At 36.2% G+C, this 22,500-nt stretch overlaps 1 protein-coding gene across 1 annotated transcript in view; it reads left to right on the forward strand.

Moving 5' to 3' along the window:
• The window catches only part of abcc8b (ATP-binding cassette, sub-family C (CFTR/MRP), member 8b), a 34,669-nt gene that overhangs the window by 1,703 nt on the left and 10,466 nt on the right, over positions 1-22,500 (forward strand). Inside the window, exons 3-30 of the mRNA XM_047822430.1 lie at positions 120-261; positions 450-571; positions 1,980-2,146; positions 3,294-3,536; positions 3,620-3,808; positions 4,708-4,872; positions 6,017-6,172; positions 6,770-6,904; positions 8,094-8,256; positions 9,066-9,106; positions 9,229-9,380; positions 10,130-10,238; positions 10,358-10,492; positions 10,580-10,652; positions 10,948-11,053; positions 11,161-11,193; positions 11,909-11,947; positions 12,053-12,151; positions 12,995-13,079; positions 13,138-13,239; positions 15,093-15,230; positions 15,581-15,694; positions 16,701-16,782; positions 17,520-17,549; positions 19,249-19,493; positions 20,475-20,641; positions 20,744-20,813; positions 21,907-22,064. Of these exons, the coding sequence (XP_047678386.1) occupies positions 120-261; positions 450-571; positions 1,980-2,146; positions 3,294-3,536; positions 3,620-3,808; positions 4,708-4,872; positions 6,017-6,172; positions 6,770-6,904; positions 8,094-8,256; positions 9,066-9,106; positions 9,229-9,380; positions 10,130-10,238; positions 10,358-10,492; positions 10,580-10,652; positions 10,948-11,053; positions 11,161-11,193; positions 11,909-11,947; positions 12,053-12,151; positions 12,995-13,079; positions 13,138-13,239; positions 15,093-15,230; positions 15,581-15,694; positions 16,701-16,782; positions 17,520-17,549; positions 19,249-19,493; positions 20,475-20,641; positions 20,744-20,813; positions 21,907-22,064 (3,460 nt within the window). The remainder of the gene's footprint in view (positions 1-119; positions 262-449; positions 572-1,979; positions 2,147-3,293; positions 3,537-3,619; positions 3,809-4,707; positions 4,873-6,016; positions 6,173-6,769; positions 6,905-8,093; positions 8,257-9,065; positions 9,107-9,228; positions 9,381-10,129; positions 10,239-10,357; positions 10,493-10,579; positions 10,653-10,947; positions 11,054-11,160; positions 11,194-11,908; positions 11,948-12,052; positions 12,152-12,994; positions 13,080-13,137; positions 13,240-15,092; positions 15,231-15,580; positions 15,695-16,700; positions 16,783-17,519; positions 17,550-19,248; positions 19,494-20,474; positions 20,642-20,743; positions 20,814-21,906; positions 22,065-22,500) is intronic.

Raw genomic sequence — 22,500 nt, forward strand, 5'->3', positions numbered from 1 at the left:
GCTGTGGAATCCTGGAATCAAACAAAGAGAGTTCTACATGCTTTTAAGAGTGTGATCAACTGATTTACCCTGTCATCATCTGATTTACCCTGTCATTAACTTGTATGTTTGTAATGTAGGTTGGGGCAGCCAGAGTTCTAAGGTTCATATCCATCACAGCACATGGCTACACTTTCCTGGCCATAACCTGCGCTGGTTACTCACAGCTGCTTTGTTGTTTGTGCTGGTGTGTGAGGTTGCTGAGGGGATTGTCTCAGATGGGTGAGTGATTGTTACATAATCCATACAGTTAAACACTACATCGTAGAGTATTATCCGTTTTAGAGGATTAGCATTCATTATATAAATATATAATGAGGCAGTTTCTATATACAATAATGAGCAAGTGCTGCATAGCCATTGTGGTCTTATTTAATGGCTTGAGATCTTAACAGGATGTTTCTCTTTAGGTTTAACCAATCTCGCCACCTCCATCTTTATATGCCTGCTGGACTGGGCATTCTGGCAGCTATAACTTCCATAGTCTACTACCACAATATAGAGACCTCCAATTTTCCCAAACTTCTGTTAGGTATGTAGAGGACATTTTTGTCTTCTTCAGTCATCCTTAGTATCTGCCTGGTCAAGGTTGTTGTGTCGAATTAGTCCACAGTGTTTCTTTACGTTGTGCGGCAGAAAAGCGTCGCAAGTTGTCACATTGATTCCACAGCCAATTCTGTCCATTCTATTTGGATGGGAAGGATGACACTCTTTCTTCTTTCATGTCAATCACAGCAGTACTAGCCAGTAGTATGTTTAATTTGTTGAATTTGTGGAATGGAAAAAGAGTATTTTTTCTCTGACTGTGTTTCCAATGCGTTCCAATCTCAACACTGTAAAACGTGATAGCTAATGTACAACCTATAAAAGGGATGTGGTAGCATAGTGGTGAAGGTGTTGGGTTAACAATTGAAAGGTTGTAAGTTTGAATCTCAGATTCACCAAGCTGCCACTGCTGGGCCCCTGAGCAAGGCCCTCAACCCTCTTTTGCTCAGTTCTATAAAATGTAAGTTGCTCTGAATAAAGGTGTCTGCTAAATGCTATATATGGATAAAGCTTGCTTAATTTGTGTGAACTTATTTTGTCACCACTGTTATTGTCATTATAAGTTTTGGATATTGAACTCAAGTTTGTAAGTTTTCAAAAATAAAACTGAAATTATTCTCTAAAGTAATTATCCTGACTACTGAAACAAAGCTTATCTTCAAGTTATATAAGTTAAGGAACCTAACACCAGAGATGTGGGACTCGAGTCATATGATTTGACTCGAGACAGACTTAAGTCACAAATTTGAGATTCAAATAAAAATTAATATTAAAAAAAGACTCCACTTGACTTTGACTTGACATTCATGACTTGAGACTTGACCCGGACTTGAGATAAATGATTCAGAGATGGGGGACTCGACTTGACTCGAGTCAGACTTAAGTCGCAAATTTGAGACTTGAGACTTGCTTGACAAATATTGAAAAAGACTCGACTTGACTTTGACTTGACATTCATGATTTGAGACTTACTTGTGACTTGCACATGTGTGACTTACTCCCACCTCTGCCTCACACACTCAAAATTCACACACAGAAAATAATTATTCTGGTTTTGGCCACATAAAGTCTGAGTTTAATATGAAAACAGATATAGTTGTGGATATTTGGAGCTCTAAGCAGACACACAGACGTTCTTGCATTGAGTTAATGCATATTGTGAGGCAAATATTAATGACATTTGGACTGTATGCCAGAAATATCCTAAAGGCAGCCAACATTGGAGACTCACAACCTTTTGTTGAGCCAAAAATGGCTCTTTATGAAATCCTCACACTGCGTAATAATTCTTTTGTCTTCATTATGAATTGTTTTTCATTATGTGGATTGTTCAGGAAATGCATGACTTCTCTGTTTTCCAATGTAATCATGCTGTGATTCCCATTTATATGAAGCTCTACTCATCTACTGGATTTTGGCCTTTGTCGCAAAAACCATCAAGTTCACAAAGTACGATGAGCACGGAATCGGCCTGGGGCAACTGCGCTTCTGCATCACAGGCTTGCTAGCTTTAATCTACGGCTTGCTGCTGACTGTAGAGATCAGCGTTATACTGCGCAGGGTGAGAAAAGACAAAGAAACTGACGAGAATTGTGTTTGCGTGTGTGTTTAGGTGTGAATATTATTGCTGAAAAATTACCCAGCAATTCAATTAGCACATTCATGCCATGGTTTGTTGTTATCTTGTGACTAATACCCCAAAGTAAAACAGTAACATAGTTAAACAGAATTATTTAAGGAATTGAAGATAGAACCACTTTAAGTTAATTTGTATATTTGGTGCAAAGCTAACACTGATATAAAAATGCCTCCAAGTGACCTATTTTAGGTGAATTATGTTGAGATACTTTTTCTCACATCAAATAGGGACACTTACATTACCTCTGATGTTCATGATGATCTCTCTCTCTCTCTCTCTCTCTCTCTCTCTCTCTCTCTCTCTCTCTCTCTCTCTCTCTCTCTCTCTCTCTCTCTCTCTGTCTGTCGGTCTCTCTGTCTATTATATAAATTAATTCCCAGAAAGTCATTTCAGTCTATGCAGGATTAAGAAAAGAAAGGCATTACATGGTATTGCAGCACAGAATGAACTCGGACTGTTTGTTTAGCAGAATTTACATCTGTCCATCTGTCCTCCCTGCCAGGGATTGGGTAGATAATAAACCCACTACTTTTAGCCTGTTTTAAGCTGTTTATCAGGGTGGGTTGAATAGGGGTAAAGCCATGGTCTTGGGATCTCACCATATCCTTTGCAGTGAGGACAGATGTATTGTAGACCTTATTTATTTTAAGTTGACAGACATATATAGTCAGAAATGACTTCCCAATCGTTTGAGGTTCTCAATCAATAAATACATTAACACTGGTAACTACAGTAGGTTACAGACTCAAGATACCATCAACCTTAATCTCTGTTGGGAAGTCTAGATTTTATATAAATACATTAAGCAAACAGGAAAAATAAGTGCTAGTTTAAGTGTTTCAGAAAGAGGTTAGCCTTCACCTGTCGTTTAAAAATGACTCAGCTGCTCGGCCTTCTAGGGGAAGATGACGCAACCTTCACCCAGATTTACCTTGTCTATTTTCAATCTAAAGAAAAGAAGGTTCTTCTTAAGCCAAACAACAGTTTGATTAATATTAGGTCCTGTACCTGAAGATGCTTTACTATTTTTTTTTTTTACTGTTGTCCATGTGTTGATCTGGTATTCCAGCGTTACATTTTCTTCCCAAACCCAACCGAAGTGAAACCTCCTGAGGACCTGCAGGACCTCGGTGTACGTTTCCTTCAGCCTTTCGTCAACCTGTTGTCCAAGAGCACTTACTGGTGGATGAACACATTTATCACATCGGCCCACAAACGACCTATCCACCTGAAAACCATTGGCAAGCTGCCCATAGCTATGAGAGCGCTCACCAATTACCAGAAGCTACAGAAGGCCTTCAGTATTCAGAAGGTACACAAAAACAAGAGTACTTATTGCGCTTTTTTACATTTTAATTAAAAAATAAATAAATAAATGATGTGTGTATGGTGTAGGAGAGAGGTATAATCTCTACACGATGCCCACGGCTGATTTGGTATGCTCTGAGGCAAGCGTTCGGAGGTCCTCTGCTCCTCAGCATCACTCACCGTTTCGTGGCAGATCTGCTGGGCTTCACTGGACCACTGTGCATCTCCGGCATCGTCCACCACATCAGCCGTGATAATCACACCATCAAGCCACCAGTATCCAAATACACAACATATTATTTTATCTACTTTAAGGAAGAATTCTAAATGTTACAGACACCCAAAGTAACTAATATTTCTTTTTAAATGAAAGTTTTATTTATAAAGGATTTGTTTTTTTGTTTTTTTTACAGAGTTTTATTTAAGCCTAGCCAAGGGATTAGTGTGGGGTCTCAGCTTAAAGATAAGAAGAGATAAGAACACTAGTGAATGTCCCATTAAATAGAATTAGATTCTGTCACATTGCCTTCATTTCTTCCTTTATTTTCACTCTCTATCTGATATTCAGCAAACCCTTCAGCATGGAACGAGCGGGCGTTTGGGAGTCTTTCTTCTTAACAACTGATTAATTTGGTAGAAGATAAAACACACTGAACAATTTGTGACATTTTCGAGTCACAATCCATGACGGCTTTTGTCGGTGACATTTTAGTAAAGAGAGCTTGTAGATTAAAGCAAGATGTCAGTAATCATTTCTGAGCACTAAGTGAAGTTCATGTCTTCATAGAACAATTATGTGTGTTGATTATGTGTGTATTTAGAGTCTGCATCACTGTGTACGTATTAGCAAACATTTGATTAAAGCATGCTCACCCTCGATCATATATATTATGTCCTAGTTATTCACGGAAGAAACTAAGCATACGCTCAGTAATTTGTTGTTTTAGGCAGTGATGGTTTCTGGGGCATTTTAAATTATTTATTTATTTATTTATTTCCCCCCACAATAACAGCATTTAGCACAAACCTTACATTTGAGCATTTCTGAGTAACTATTGTACAATGTATGCATGTTTAGATCACAATTCAAATATCTGTGTTATCTGAATTGTCCTTGTGTGTATGCGGGTTGTTATATTACATTGTCTGTGTGTGTGTGTGTGTGTGTGTTACAGGTCAAGCTGCTAGGCATCCAGTTCATTTCTTCTCAGGCATTTTTAGCGAATGCGTATGTGTTGGCTGTGCTGCTTTTCCTAGCTCTGCTCCTTCAGAGGACATTCCTACAAGCCTCCTACTATGCTGCTATAGAGACTGGCATTAAAATCAGGGGAGCCATACAGGTTCTTATATCAACCATTCAAATAGAGAGAGAGAGAGAGAGAGAGAGAGAGAGAGAGAGAGAGAGAGAGAGAGAGAGAGAGAGAGAGAGTGAGAAAGAGAGAGAGAGAGAGAGAGAGAGAGAGAGAGAGAGAGAGAGAGAATACCTAAACATTTTTTTCTATTGTGATGTCATAAAGAAATCCGTCTAATAGTCATTCGATTGGTCATTATTCAATTGGTCATTACAACTATTAGTTGTAATAAATTATTCAGAAGTTCATTAGTTAGGGATCTGTTAAATTTATCTTTCATTAATTTTGGCTTAATTGTTAGTCGTAGCTCATGCTATTTTGATGTTTGAATGTTTAAAATGCTACTGCTAATGCTAATGCTACTATCAACCTAAAGCTAGGTATATCATTCTCTTTAGAATTAAGTGTAGTAACCTCCGCATATACTACATGTTTGTCACAACTGGAAGAGGAAGGCAGACCCATACGCAGGATAGCTTCAAATGAATAGAGTTTAATAACTAATAAACACAAAACAGTAACAATGACGAAAACTAAACAGGACAAAGAACGAGGATACACTGATGATACACTGACGATACACTGACGATACACTGACGATACACTGACGATACACTGACGATGAGTACGCCCTGCCATTGGCAACGTGGCACAGTTATATAGACACAACAATTAATACATGAGGAACAGGTGTGTAGAGACAGGGAGAAGTAAACAAAGGCAGGGCAGACACGTGACACGTGACACGTGACACGTGACACGAAACATACACAAACGCACATGGCCAAAGGTCCGGGCTGAGTCCTGACAATGTTTTAGTAGAATATAAATTGTGAAGACACTAAAAACATTTCCAGTCATAATCAGAATTAAGAAATAACTAACTAGTTAAATGACTTAAATGAAAAGAAAATCAGATCTGCATTTTCGCACATAGTTTATGCATACACTCAGGGGGGAAATGTATTGTGAACCATATTTAATCAATACTTTTATTACTTGCATTGAAATTAAAGTTTGGATCATTATTTGCCTGAAATTGTACGTTTATTCTTAGCCTTCCAAATGAATGACATTCTGAGCGCTATTCCATGGTGATACATGAGCCACCATCTGTGTTTCATTTCTTCAGTGTAAGATCTACAATAAGATCATGCACCTGAGTACATCTAACATGTCCATGGGAGATATGACCATCTCTCAGATCTGCAATCTGGTGGCCAGAGACACAGAGCATCTCATGTGGTTCTTCTTTCTTTGTCCTAACCTGTGTGCCATGCCAGTGCAGGTGAGAGCCATGCATTTATCACTAGACTAGATCTTAGACTGTTGGAATGTTATATTATCTAGTATCACCATACTAATCAAATACAGTCGTATGCAAAAGTTTAGGAACCCTGACAATTTCCATGATTTTCATTTATAAATATTTGGGTGTTCGGATCAGCGATTTTATTTTGATCTATGAAATAACTGAAGGACACTAAAGTAATATTTAGTAGTGAAATGAGGTTTACTGGATTAACAGAAAATGTGCAATATGCATCAAAACAAAATTAGACATGTGCATAAATTTGGGCACCCTTTCCATTTTGTTGATTTGAATACCTGTAACTACTTAGCACAGAATAATTGGAACACACAATTGGTTTGGTGAGCTCAGTAAGCCTTGAACTTCATAGACAGCTGCATCCAATCATGAGAAAAGGTATTTAATATGGCCAATTGCCACCTTAAAAAAGTGGGCAACATGGAGGCCTCAAAACAACTCTCAAATGACCTGAAAACAAAGATTGTTCAATATTATGGTTTAGGGGAAGGCATCAGGAAAGTTTACTCTTTATAACAAAATTGTTCTCTGTAAAATTAGCATCTTTCTTAACAGATCACTATTGGCGTGATCCTTCTTTACTATTTACTGGGGATCAGTTCTCTGATCGGAGCTGCCGTGATCGCCGTTCTCGCTCCGATGCAGTACTTTGTGGCTACGCAGCTTTCACGAACACAGAAAAGCACACTGGTGAGCATCAAACTTAATACAAATTCTTAGTCACAAGAATTCAGATGAAAACTAACAAGAACAGGATGTCGTGTGACCACGTTCGTCACTCTTCTTCACAAGATTTGCATTTTTACCAGTTTTACAAAAGCTTAGAAATTTTCTTTATAAATCATAAGGTGTATTCACAGCACTACTGATTTACATTCAGTAATGACTACAAACTGATCATGGTGAACTAGATACAACGAAAAATTAGAACCAAACCAAAAAATTGTAATCAAAGCAGTCTTGTTTATCTTCTTTCATTTTTCTTTTATTCTGAAATGACAGATTCACAATATTTTATAGAATTATAAAATATAATTAGAAACTAAATAAAAACAATGCAGAAAAAAATCAAACTCGTACAGTTTAAAAGCAATTGGTCAAAGTTTGTATTAATGAACTCCAGAGCTCTCATTAACATTTTCCTGAACGTTTCATGAATGCTACATTTCTAGTGGAAAATGTTGTCTGGAACAATTTGCAATTAAATTTCTTAAAATTCAGGTTAATTAATGAAGATTTGACTTGGACTATTCTGTGTGTGTTCAATAACATTGTTGGTATATCAACCTTTGGGCAAATACAAGTCAATCTACTTACAGTCTGAACAATCAGGTCGGACATGGCCGCTTGTAATTTGTCTAAATACTGGATTTAAGAGATAAATCAGATTTGTCCTGCTGTCCTGTGTGTGTGGGGGGGGGAGGAGGAGGGGGGATAGCTTGGCTCAGTATGGATAAAAATATCTGATTTCTGTGTTTACGCAACTCTTTGTCAAGAGAAAGCAGCCAAATCTTGTTTAAAGTAAAGAAAATGCAGAAGTCTGGGGTTAATGCTGAAACATAAACACAAAACACGAATTATAAACTATTTACAAGTTGGACTTGGAGACGACTTGCAGTAGATTAATAACGAAAATGATGAAAAGAGGAGAGTCATAATTTACCTCTACTGTATGAGAAAATAAAATCTAATTCAAACAAAGTTGAATTTGTTTAGCATTTTGAACATCCAGTTATGGATTTAGACCCTTAACGAGCAAGTCGGAGGTAAGAAATGCAAATAAAAACTAAGAGAGAAAGTTTATAATTTGATGATAAGTTGATGATTCTAAATAATTATATCTAGTTCATTGGGGTGAAATTATATATTTCCATTGCAGGAGTACTCGAGTGAAAGACTTAAGAAGACTAATGAGATGTTGAGAGGTATTAAACTGTTGAAATTATATGCCTGGGAGCACATCTTTAGATCAAGTGTGGAGGAAACAAGAAAAAAAGAGCTGACCAGCCTCCAAGCCTTCGCCCTATACACATCCCTCTCTAGTAGGACATTCTCATTTCTCATTAACTGAAGTCATGATTTTGATTGATGTTACATAACTGAAGTCATGTTTCTGAGTCAAACTTTTTTTTTTCAATTTAAAGCTGCAATTTTATATAAACAATATATATATATATATATATATATATATATATATATATATATATATATATATATATATATATATATATGTGTGTGTGTACGTATATATATATATATATATATATATATATATATATATATATATATATATATATATATATATATATATATATAAATTATGTAACCAGACATGACATATTACACACACATTTTATATACATATATATAATATGTACATATACATATTTATAATATTATATGTACATATACATATATATAACACACACACACATATTATATATATGTATATAAAATGTGTGTGTAATATGTCATGTCTGGTTACATAATTTATTACAATATAATTATGTATATTTGTATCTAGTATATTTTATATATATATATATATATATATATATATATATATATATATATATATATATATATATATATATATATATATATTGTATATATAAAATTGCAGCTTTAAAATGATTTTTTTTTTCATTTTTATCAATTTTATTAATTAAATAAAATGGTTGGTTAAATATTTTATTACAATATTCTTAAACAATCTGTATTAACAAACTCACCTAGCTTGTGAGAATAAAAGAACATGCTCAATAAGCAACGTTTTTGCAATTCATTTCCTAACCAACAGAGGGCTCTTCATATGCAAAGTCTTAAAGTTTGTGCTTTTTTTCTCCTCCAGTATTCATAAACGCTGCCATTCCAATCGCAGCAGTTCTTACAGTGAGTTTGATGCTTATTCCAAACCTCACATCTCTCCAGACCGTCAGCTATACATTTCAATATGAAACACATCACATCTCACACTGTGTCTAACATACATTTTTTTTGTATTTTGCCCTCAGACGTTTGTAGTACATGCCTACGTACACAGCTCTACAGACACTGCTCTGTCTCCTGCTGTGGCATTTGCTTCTCTCTCACTCTTCCACATCTTGGTCACACCCCTCTTCCTGCTTTCTAGTGTACTACATTCAACTGTCAAAGCACTTGTAAGGTGTCTGACCATCTCTTCACAATTCCCTGTTTGTTTTAATCACAGAACTGTGGAATTCTTAAAATCAGCTGTGGTATAACAAAAGTTCAGGACTTTATATGACATTATACTTTTTATGGAGTTCTCCAAAAATAATTAACATCAGGGTGATAAATGCATATCACACCATGTCACTGATCATTTCCCTATAACAGTACATGCTTTTGTGTTTTATTCCTAGCACATAACAGCTGTGCGCACCTAGCCATTCCCTACGTTACTGTAGCAGAGGCTTAAAAAAGTGTTATTAAAATGTAATTAATCACTTCATATTAAGAAAGCAGTTTAAATCCAAGAAAAAATATATAAATAAGTCAAATTCATGTTAAATAAATAAATAAATAAATAAATAAATAAATAAAGAAAGAAAGAAAGAAAGAAAGAAAGATAATTGATAAAAAAATTATATATAATATATATATATATATATATATATGTGTGTAAGATTAAAGATTTAGTATTCTTCCTTCCTTCCTTCCTTCCTTCCTTCCTTCCTTCCTTCCTTTCTTTCTTCTCACAAAGTACACAGAGTACAGACACCATGGCCAGAGTCACGCCTTCTAATTTATTATTATGACCACAACATTATCTTTTGTATATTTATTAGTGTTTTTATTGTACCTGTGGTACTTTAGCATTTCTTAGCAAATTATTTCAGTTCAAACAGACAGAGTGTTTGTGCAATTTGTCTTCGTCTCTGTCTGTTTCAGTGTGCAGAAACTTAGTGAATTCTTTGCTAGTGAAGAGATTGAACCTGATCAAGACCCCAAAACCCCCACTCCAACTGATACAAAGCACCACAGCAACATAAAGTCCGTCGTGAGTACATGCTACAGCCATCTTCAAATTTCACGAGAATATTCCAATCAGATGTAACGGTAAACACTTCATCCGCACTAACGGGACGAAGGATAATGTTTGTTCTTCTTTGTTCGTAGTATGTGTTGCAACTTCAAGCCTCGAGGCTGGTTAACCGGAAGAACAAAGCCAAACAGGACAAGAACAGTAATATACCAGTGCAGGATACGAACCTGAGCGTGTCTATTGGAAATGAAGAGAATATCTGTCTCAAGGTAGCATTCATTTCCAGTTTATTCCCAGATGTTGGTTGTATTTAACTTACTTAAATGTTGAATAATGGAAAAATGTATATATGGTAGATTGTGAATGGCTACTTCACCTGGACTCAGGGATGTCCCACTCTGACCAACATTGACATAAAGGTTCCTTTTGGTAAGTTGTGCATTATTTTAATGAATCTTGTAGCTCCAGGATCTCTGTTTATATGTAGTTTTCCATGTATGTGGAAAATGTTAACGTATGTGCCATTTGATGGACTGACAACCTATGCTGGGTTTATTCCCATCTCATTCCCAGTGTTCCCAGGACAAGCCTGTCTTTCGCACTTCCTAAAGACAAATGGTACATATTGCTAGATGATTTTTTATTGTGTGTGTGTGTGTGTGTGTGTGTGTGTGTGTGTGTGTGTGTGTGTGTGTGTGTGTGTGTGTGTGTGTGTGTGTTATAGGTGCATTGACTATGATAGTAGGACAGGTAGGATGCGGAAAATCCTCCCTACTGTTAGCAGCTCTGGGGGAAATGCAGAAGATCTCAGGAAGTGTCACATGGAACAAGTACCACACAGATCATACCTCAAATGCCGCTTTGCTGTGTCTATTAACAATTATAATTAGTAATAATAACATATTAATGCTATATATTGTGTATCTACATCCAACAGATTACCAGATCAGGAAGAGGAAGAGAATAACAGGTACAGTACAAGATTTTGCAAATGGTTTGATTCTGACACTTTTTCAATATCTGAAGGTTTCCAATTTTACAGAAAATGATTACAAATGAATTAATATATTTCTACAGTTGCAGTAATTGTCTACAAATGTTATTAACACAGGTGAGAATAGTAAAGGGGAAAGAAAGTGGAGAATGATCAGTCAGCCTACAGTACATTTTTACATTAAACATTAAACATTGAGAAAAAAATATATAAAAAAATAAATAATAATAATAATAATAATAATAATAATAATAAACAATAATAATTAATACTTATTATTATTATTATTATTATTATTATTATTATTATTATTATTATTATTATTATTATTGTTATTATTATTATTGTTATTATTATTATTATTATTATTATTATTATTATTATTATTATAACCCAATAATAATAGTACTGGTATATTTAAACATCAGTACTTTGTTATACTCCTAGATAGTTTATATTTCTGTGTTTGTGTGCATGTCAAGATTTTTTATTATTATTATTTTTTTTAACTTTAACCTTGGCACATCAGACAAATAATAGAAGTGCTGTCTATTTATCTACATTCCTATATTATATATTATCTCTCTGTACAGTAGAAAACTATTTTTCTATCATTTAAAAACTACCATTTTAATGAATTATATAAAATTTACTATTTACTTTCTACTTTTTATTTTTCTCTCGTCTCCAGATTGCTTGTTAATAACGTTGCCGGCCCTAAAGCACCAGAGTATGTATTGTATATACTGCTCATTACAAGCGAATTATTGATTCAGTTTCAGTTCTCCTAAATAATTATTTCTACAGTACATGAGTCCCTGGATTTGATTTGTAGGAAGAGAGGCTCGGTGGCCTACGTTTCTCAGAGGCCATGGCTCCTCAATGCCACAGTGGAGGAGAACATCTTGTTCGACATGGCCCCTAACAAGAAAAGGTACAGATCACCACAGCTCTGATTGAGCAGTTACCATGTTTCTTCGTGTTTTCTTCATTTCATGGTTAGTCAAGTGAAAAGCCAGGGCTGCTGATAGACAGAAATGTGCTCTGTGCTTCAGTGGAGCGAGCACACTTCTCTGCACAAACACAATACCTCATTCAGCCTGGTTTCATCTCGACCCTGAAACAAATTGAAATGCTTTTGTCTACTTAGTAAATTGCCTTCTGAAGAAATGAGAAGGAAAAAAAAAAAACCTTTCCCTTTTCAGGCACTCGTGGCTTTTTATATTTTTTGTATTAGGACCCAATGATGAGGATATTTTCTCTTTTCTAAAACTTTTTCAATCTTTGTTGTGTTGTGAATATCACAATCAGTAACTAGGATCGGGGGAAAAATATCTTCATGTGTGAATATACTGAAACATGTACATTTGTATAGCCATGCCTACACGTGTGAAACTAATGCTGTTTGAATAGGGCTTTCAAGCCCCTTAGCAAGACCTGCCATATTAAATCCTCCACACGACTTCCTTATTAAGTGCCCTACGTGTCCAGCAAAATCATTTAGAAGTGTGCTGAAGCTTATTTAAGTTGTGCCACAGGCAAATGATGTCGATTTGATCCACCGATAGTGTTTTATGGCTCTATTTAGAAGAAGACCTTTTAACAATCTTACAGGAGCGGAAATGGAGGTAGAGCTAATGAATTAATTAACGGATTATATATACAGTATATCCTGAAGACAGGGGTGAAAATAACGCAAGTAAAAAATGATATTCATGAAGGTAAATATTATAAAACAGTACGTTTGCATAGGAATTAAAGTATATTTTGTCTTCAGGTATGCAGCAGTGATCGAAGCATGCCAGCTCCAGCCTGATCTCGACGCACTTCCACAAGGAGACCAAACCGTGGTCGGAGAAAGGGTACGTGTTTGTGTGTGTGTGTGTGTGTATATATAGGTGTATGTGTGTGGTTGTTCAGGTTTCTCTGTCTCTTTCTCAGGGAATTATTCTGTCTGGTGGCCAGCGGCAGCGCATCGGTGTGGCCAGAGCTCTTTATCAGCATTCTAAAGTGGTGTTCCTGGTGAGTGCAATGTATCTGGTTCATGCTTTATGATTTATATCCTGATTTTGTGGACAAAAAATAAATGGCACACTTAAAAAGAAATCTCTGGCCATGAGTTGTAAAGATAGGACACACGACTTGAAGCTAGCCAACACCTGCTTTAGTGCCACTGTAACCAAAGACAAGTAATGACAACGTTCTGACATTAATTAAAAAAAAAAAATTGTGACTGCTGCTATGATCTTCTCAATCCACCAATCAGAGGGCAGGATAGGATTACAGTCACAGGTAATGGCAACGAAGAAACATAAATGAAAACTCAGTTGTTGTGTTTGTCTCAATTTTCCTCCTGAGCTCACGTCGTGCTGATTACAGACTATACAGTAGGTCTGTCGTTAGACGAGACGGACATGTTAACACACAGTTTGTTAATTCAATTTAATGCAGTTTGTATACGGCTTCTAACACTGGGAATTGTCACAGAGCAACTAATACATAAATTATATAAATGTCTTGAAAGGCTTATTTAAATTTTACAATTTACAATTCTACCGCTTTTCCGAACTTCTCGGGTCACGGGGAGCCTGTGCCTATCTCAGGCGTCATCGGGCATCAAGGCAGGATACACCCTATATGGAGGGCCAACCAGGGCACACACACACACTCTTATTCACTCACGCAATCACACACTACGGACATCCAGAGATGCCAATCAACCTACCATGCATGTCTTTGGACGGGGGTGGAAACTGGATTACCCGAAGGAGGAAACTCCACACACAAGGCAGAGGCGGGAATCGAACCCCGACCCTGGAGGGTCAATTGAATATGTAAATTGAAATTGATCCCTTATGAGGCAAAATAAACATGGGCAACAGTATAGTAAGGTTTAATTTTGTAACCAGAAGCTTTTGAACAACTAATAAGTTTGAGCATCAGTATAATGGCTGAATTCATTCTAGTTTTAATAAGAAGTCTTTTCTGTTGAATGCAGAAGTGATTATGGTAGTTATAGTTACAGACCAAAGACATAACCATTTAAATTTAAATTGATGGCATTTGGCAAACACCATTTTCCAGAAACCTTCTCAATGGTCTTTAAGTGGTACTATCCACAGCAATCCCATGTATCTCCAGTCTGACCACGTGGCTCCATCCTCAGCAGCAGTAAACAGCCTCCAAAGTGATGAGACTCTAACCAGAAGTAGGTTGTACTGAGAGTTTGTTAGAAAATTCAGCCATGATTTAATGGGGCTCTTGAAAAGTCTGCCGTAATAGCATGTCCTGAAACCATCTTTATATTGATATACTGAGATCAGTGTTTACTTTTAAACATGAGGTACTGTATATTTTAAACGTTCCAGATATTTTCAAGAAATAGGAGGTTGAATAGCAGCCAATGTTCTATCCATCTGTTGATGGCAGATGAAGAGTAATAATGTGCCCCAAACAATCCCTGACATATATCTTCCAAAAATAAGCAAAACAGAAAGAAAAAAAAGTCTGTAGTACAAGAAAAAAATTGCTATAAAAGCACAATACCAAAGATATAGTATGTCTCATTTTAGCTCTGGTGGCTAAAAAAACATATTAGGATTAAAAGTTCACAGAATCTCAAATATTTCCGGACCTACTCTAAGTACCAATGATTTAATATCAATATCTAAATTGAAATGGCTAAACTGGGAATTAAAAAACTTGTAGCCTGAACCCCTCTGGTCCTGCCCAGGTAGACACTAAGGAGAAATGAATGCAGAGGCACACATTAATGGTAATAAACATTCTTCAAATCTGACCAGTCCTTGTGAGTCTTCTACATATCCGTTTACTACACGTTGTCCGTTCATTAACCTGTAACCTGTTGCATTTAGGATGACCCTTTCTCTGCGCTGGACATTCACCTGAGTGACCACCTGATGCTGGAGGGAATACTGAAGTTCCTCAGACAGGAGAAAAGGACGGTGGTGCTGGTCACACACAAACTGCAGTACTTACCACACGCAGACTGGGTGAGAACTATACATCTGAGATGTGTATATATATATATATATATGCAGCAAAAAACACACCACAGTGCACTTCACTTAGCCACAGACAGGTTGCAAATGTCCAAGTCCAAGTGTGTTTAACACGATACTACACAGCAAAAAGATATAAATCAGTGCAACGATTTCCTAAAACAATACATCTGTTAATATATTACACGATTTATCATCATACTGTTTCTTCTAATGCATTGTGTGGACAAACTAGTAGCTCACATGAAATCACTGGTAAATCCATATTTTTTCCATTTCATACCGTGAAGTTATTATATTGTTCCACACCAACATTCTGTTTTTATTCTGCGATCGTTAAGATCATAGCGATGAAGGATGGGACAGTCCAGACACAAGGTACCATAAAGGACATCCAGTGTACTGAGCTTGAACTGTTTGAACACTGGAAAACTCTGATGAACAGACAAAACAAGGTGATGAAATGAAACACTTTCCATCTCTTCTATAAGGTGAATTTGATAGCTTTGTCAGCTACTGTTTAATATGGTAGACATCCATTTACAGTAGAAAAGGATATTTCACATTGTGTTGTAGAGATTTGTAATGGCAATTTATTGTATACAGTATAGATTGTTATAATATTAATTAGAAATTGTGTTTTTTATTAACTGTTTGATTGCAGTTCATTGTTCATTGTTCGTTTTTATGCAGTTCGTTTTTGGGAGATCTTGGGAGAAGTCATACATTGGGCCGTAGGAAAGTTCGGTTATTCCAGTGGATGGATAACTAACTAACTAACTAACTAACTAACTAACTAACTAACTAACTAACTAGATAAATAAATAAATGAACAAATAAATAAATAAACAAACAAACAAGTAAGTGAGTATGTAACTGACTAACAAACTAAATAACTATCTAACTAAAAAGTCAGTAATTCAATAATTAAGTAAATAAATAAGTCAGTAAATAAATAAACAAATAAGTCAGAAAACAAACAAACAAACAAACAAACAAACAAACAAACAAACAAACAAGTAGGTGAGTATATAACAAACTAACTAAATATGTAAACAAGTAAGTGAGTATGTAACTAACTAACTAACTAAGTAAACAAGTTAGTGAGTATGTAACTAACTAACTAAATAACTAGCTAACTAAAAAGTCAGTTTAATTCAATAATTAAGTCAATAAATAAGTCAGTAAACAAACAAACAAACAAACAAACAAATAAATAAATAAAATAGCAAAATCTATTCCTTTTCTAAAATCTTTTCATCCATTTTTCTACCAAAACAATAACATCTGACTTGTATAGAGAGCTGCTGTGCTAAATGTGGAGAGGATAAGTTTAGAATATCTGAACCGTGAATTAAAGGAAAAGTAATCTTTAAAACCAGATTTAAATGGAATTCCCCAATAGTCAGATGTCAAGTTTAGTGAAAAGTGTTCAGTATGGCCTCTGTGTTTCTCTCACAGGAAAACGCCGTGGAGCTGAAGAGGAAAAGTTTCCGAAGGATGTATTCCAGAGACACACTTGCCACAGAGGATGAGGACGAAGGTAACGTCTCAGCATGTGCATATAAAAGAACTACATGAGTTCTTAATCAGCATGAGAGACATGAACCATCAACAAAGAGAATCTGAATAAGTTCCAGTTTAGGCATTTTATATATCATACAACACTGCAGATATTTTGTATAGCATTAGATATTATATCATTTGTTTCTGGAATCTAAAATGATGCCATGCCACCGTTATCAGCTTGTTTGTTAAAAAAGAAGAAATGATGGTAAATATTCTACTATTTATTGTATTAAGGGGAATTCTGCACAAGGAATAATGGCTGATGTCATCAATTTATGTTTATCTTAATATAATTCTATTAGTGTTGCTAATCATGATATACTATCACACCAGGATAGAGAATAATTACACCCCTGACAGTACTAGTAGTAATGGTGTAGACTCCTCTACTTCCTGTAGAAACTTTACAACAAATTCCATAAAGCATCTTTAAAACCATCTTTATATTTTAATCATTATCCATAAGGGAAGAAATAACTAACAATGCATTTACTGTATCATTTTCTTTCAATGCTTTCTGTACTTTTTGTGCAGTGTGTGTGTGTGAGAGAGAGAGAGAGAGAGAGAGAGAGAGAGTGTGTGTGTGTGAGAGAGAGAGAGAGAGAGAGAGAGCGAGTGTGTGTGTTTACTGTACAGCTGTTCTTTGCTCTATATCTGTTGTTGTTCTTTCCATCATGGCTTTCCCTGTACGGACTTTTTGGATATCTCCAGGCTCTTCTCTTACTGTCAGACAGGTTAAAGGTTGGGATGGCATGCTTCTCTGCATCTCTAGCACAATGAAGCACTATTGCATGGGTCGTTTAGGAATTATTAAACAAAATATCTATTTTCTGTAGAAGTATTTTATTATTGCATGATACTTAGTGACATACAGTATATAACTTACGTTTCCGTAGTTGTCATATGATGTGCAGAGTAGAAAAGTCTGTGTGTTGGGTTTTCTAGAGTGTACAATACAGTGTGTTGAATAACGATATAGTATGTTGTGATATCATATACAGTAAGTATAAAAGTATGTGTGCTATTATGAAATATGTGCTGGTGTGATGTGGCCCAACACAAAATGAAATTACTTACTATTCCGAAAATATTTCTTTCAAATGACAGTTTTTTTTTTTATTATTTTTTTATTGCCATTATTTACATACTTACTGAAAGCATGTACTGAGGCTGGACATAAGTATGTTTATCACATTATTAGCATATAAACAGTGGTTCCCTAATCAGCCTTTTTTTTTCTTTCTTCTTTCTCTTGAAATTAATTAGACCAGGACCCGTATTCATAAAGATTCGAACCAAATTTAGCTTAAAAATTTCTAACTAGTAATCTTAAATTGAAAGTGATTCAGGACCAAACTTTTTAGCAACTCTGACAAGGAATATACAACAACTTTTATCTTAGAGAAGAGGCGGGGCTTAACCTGATACTAGGTACTGTATGACACATTCTTTTGAAGACTGTGATTGGTTGTCCGATTTTAAAGAAAATAGAGGACTTTTAATATCTGGTCTATTATAAGCCATCACTTTGTCTCTATGCTAAGATATTTGAGTCTATATCGTGTAGAGATTATGCTCGTGATCGATCATATTAGAGATGATCTAACATCTGTATGTAATAAATGTAATGCAAATGTAAATGTAAACATCTCCGACACTATTTCTGCGTCTATAGCATTTCGGCTCTGTTTCAGAGATGTTAGTGTATCACTAAATGCCATATATACTGTATATATATATATGGTGACATTTCTGCGCTGTGTCTTAGATGTTATCACTAATATGATTGGTCACAAAAATAATCAATACACGATCTAATCTCTATATATCTTATTAACTCACTATCGTTATTAAATATTGTACACAATACATTTCTTCACCCTCTTCACCTTTCAGTCATTTTGATAGGAGAAGTTAAAAGTCTTTTTTGACCTTATGAGCTCTTAAAATGCTTTTTGTACAACTTTTATCTTTACTGGGATCTTCTTTTTAACTTTAATGGAAATCGCCCACTTTTCTAAAAAAAAAAAGAAAAAAAACCCAACTTTGAATAACGTCACTTAACGTCACTTTGATTATAATGAATACGGACCCAAGATGGTTAAGCATTAAAGGGTAACTACTGTCACTGCTTTATGTCAGTCATAATTTCATACCCAGAATGTTGCATGTTTATGAAGAGTTTTACAAATTTGACTTGATTACCACTGGTCTTAATCTCAACAACGTCTTTGTGTTATTTCAGTTTACCAGCAACAAACACGCAACGAAGTCTGTGTTCATTTAACACTGATGGCTTTGCTGTCAATAAAGTGCATTATTGCATTATTACACATTACGTTCTGAGATGTTTTTAAATTTCTGCCACCTTTTCATGAGCTACACTAAACCTCTGTGGAAAGAGAAGCTCCAGTCTGACTACGGTGTTTGTTCCCCGAAGATGGATCCCTGTGTACAGATGAGGACAGCCTGACAACCGAGCTGCGTCAGAGGAACACGATGCTGTGGGGCTCGTTAGGGACGTACCTGCGAACAGCTGGCCTCCTGCTGCTTTCACTACTCATCCTGTCACAGCTCACCAAACACTCCCTCATGCTAGCCATAGACTACTGGCTCGCCCACTGGACGTCTCAGGCCATCACAGCTCGTCCGGACAGCACGGAGAGGAACTGCACAACCTCACAGGTGTGGACGATGATGTCTTTAAAGTTTTTCAGCCATCCAAACCAGAATATTTTGCAACACGTGAAATCGTCTTGTTGATTCTGGGTTACATCATTTCTAGTTCTAGTAGCATGAATGGTTTAAATTTCAGCTATGTAGCACGATGTTATATAACCAAAGTAGGAAAATATCTTCAATTCCATTCTACCGTTCAGAAGATCAGAAGAAGCTCATTGGATGAGGGATATACCAATAAAACCTACTTATCACTACACACACATACACACACATCAAAGTTATTCAGGATCCCTACAGTGATCAGTGCTCAATGCCATAACAACGATCCCAGGATGTTTGTCTTCAACCGTGAAAATATCAGAAGTTTGTAAAATTAATAATAATCCATTCATCTATATGTCTGAACCATGTATGCTACCCAGGCTTGTGGGGAGCCTGGGGTCTATACTTATGGACTTAGGGGCCCCTGGATGGGGTTCTGTAGCATATTAGCACTTTACCAGATTTATGAAGGCAGTCAGGATTCATTTAAGTTTAAATGTTAATTTCAATGAACCTCATCATATTAGTGCCAAACTAAAGAAGCGTCTCACTGAACTTTATTATTATATCCTATTCTCTATCTATCTTATCTCTATAAATATATAAGAGTAAGATGAGATCTCTCGAGACGCGAGAGCGCTATATCTCGATATCGCTCTCTATCCGCTCTCTCTCTCTCTCTCTCTCTCTCTCTCTCTCTCTCTCTCTCTCTCTCTCTCTCTCTCTCTCTCTCTCTCTCTCTCTGTCTCTCTTCAACTTTCTCTCTCCATCTCTCTCTCTCCATCTCCATCTTGCTCTCCATCTCTCCATCTCTCTCTCTCTCACACACACACACACACACGCACACACTCTCTCTCTCTCTCACTCCCCCCCCTCTCTCTCTCTCTCCCTCTCTCTCTCTCTCACTCCCCCTCTCTCTCCTCTCTCTATCGCTGACCCCAGAACTGTGTGCTGACTCATTCCCTGAACCTGCAGGTGTTTTGTGGCTTGTGTTTTCTTGGTATCGTGTTATGTTTAATCACATCTGTGGCCGTGGAGTGGATGGGACTTCGGGTGGCACAGGAGCTCCACTGCAGTCTTCTCCGTATCATCATCTTGGCTCCGATGAGGTAATAGTGTCCCTAACAAACACCAGCCTTTTCTTTACAGAGTTTTTTATGTTTTATTTTTTTGTAGTTCTTAAACAGAGTTTCAGTATTCTAACTTTTCAGGTTGTTTGAGACGACTCCTCTTGGGAACATTCTGAACCGATTCTCTGGTGACATCAACGTCATCGATCAGGTCAGATCATAGACACCTTATTTTTTTCAAGAAACTAATTTCAGGCAGTGAGAGGATATAAAGTTTTTTTTTCCACCCTAATCCCTAACTTTGATACTTAATAGTGTATAGTGTTTGTAATTATCAGTAATTCATAACCATTAAAATGTTACCATACTAACTGCATTTAATGGAAACCTATGAGCACTTGTTCAGAGACTCTATGAATGTATTTTAAAAAAAACACCAGGGGTTCTTTAAAAGATATTTGTAAATAAAGAGCTTAGTAAGGAGTAAAGCGATTTACTGTTATAGGAAAATGAATCAGTAAAGGAGTGATGTGATGTGATGTGATGTGTACAGAGATCCTACGAAGCTATGCATTATTATGTCTTTTTCCCTCTTGTTTTCTCGTGATCACGACTTCATTTTCTCAGGATCTCGGCATTAGATCATGTTCTAGAGGTGTAAAGAGTCTGTCTGTGTTTTCCTTTGTTTCTGTCTGCTGTCATTCCCTGCTGTGAATTGTTGGCCCCGCCCACTTATTTGTTACCATGGACATTAATTGCACTCAATCTTTTCCCCAAGTGTTTTGTCTTAGTCTTCGATTGTCTCCGCCTTGGGATTGGTTCTTGTTCACTATATCTACTCTGTTTGTTCACTTCCCTGGGGTTAGTCGTTGTTGGTGTAGTATGTCATCTGGTTATGTCTCTGTTCCTGTTCCGCTCAGTGTTCTGCTTGGTTTTGCCTGTTTATCTGTGTGCTTGTTTCTTGTCTTGGATTGTCTCATCGTGACAAGAGGCAGGAAAAGCTCAGGAACGCAGCATCCTGGATTATCGCATTTTCGCTTTGACAAACTTCCACATAAGTGTCCGAAACTTAAGATGAAGTCTTTGAGGTCTGCGATAATGAGAAAATAAGAAAGAAAAGAATTTAATAGTGCATGGCCTCTTAGGACTTTCTTTTTTTTTTTTTTTGAGTATTATTAATTGTTTTTCCTCTGAAAGGTTGAGATCTTAACGATACCTAATCTCTGTTCTCGAGTACACATGTGGATAGAGGCTTTATACAAAAATGATCACTACACTAACAAACTAAACTGAATTAAATCTAGCACATCCCGGTTACCATCGAGTGTCTGAGCCGCTCCACCCTGCTGTGTGTGTCGGCGGTCGGCATCATATCCTACATCACCCCAGTCTTCCTCATCGCTCTGCTCCCACTAGCCATCATCTGCTACTTTATACAGAAGTACTTCCGGGTGGCATCCAGGTGGGTTCTCCACTGATTAGTCCCCGCATCATCAGGCAGTCGGGATTTATTTGAGTTTAAATGCTAGATTTAAATGTTTAATAGAGTTAGTACAAAAAAAGATATCTACTAACAGTTCTGGGTATATGAATGAATTTATGAATGAATTTGCAAGAAATGTGATATTCCTAAAAAGTCCTTTTATATCAGAAAAAAATGTATTGTATGGGAACTGCTGAGACATCCATGTAGGACAAAAGAAATAAATGTTGCCCTATAAAAGGAGAGTTGGCTGACACACTGCAGTGGCTAAGCTACATTACTGGAAGATTTATTGCCAGTATAATAATCAGTCTTTAGGTGTCTTAGATTGTTCTTCAGATCTATCGTTTTTGTTATTTTCACTTTTATACAATTCATCTGGACCACAAGTAATTCTCAACATTTGCATTGACAT

This window comes from Tachysurus fulvidraco, chromosome 13 (assembly GCF_022655615.1).
Source record: "Tachysurus fulvidraco isolate hzauxx_2018 chromosome 13, HZAU_PFXX_2.0, whole genome shotgun sequence".
NCBI classification, from domain to species: Eukaryota; Metazoa; Chordata; class Actinopteri; order Siluriformes; family Bagridae; genus Tachysurus; species Tachysurus fulvidraco.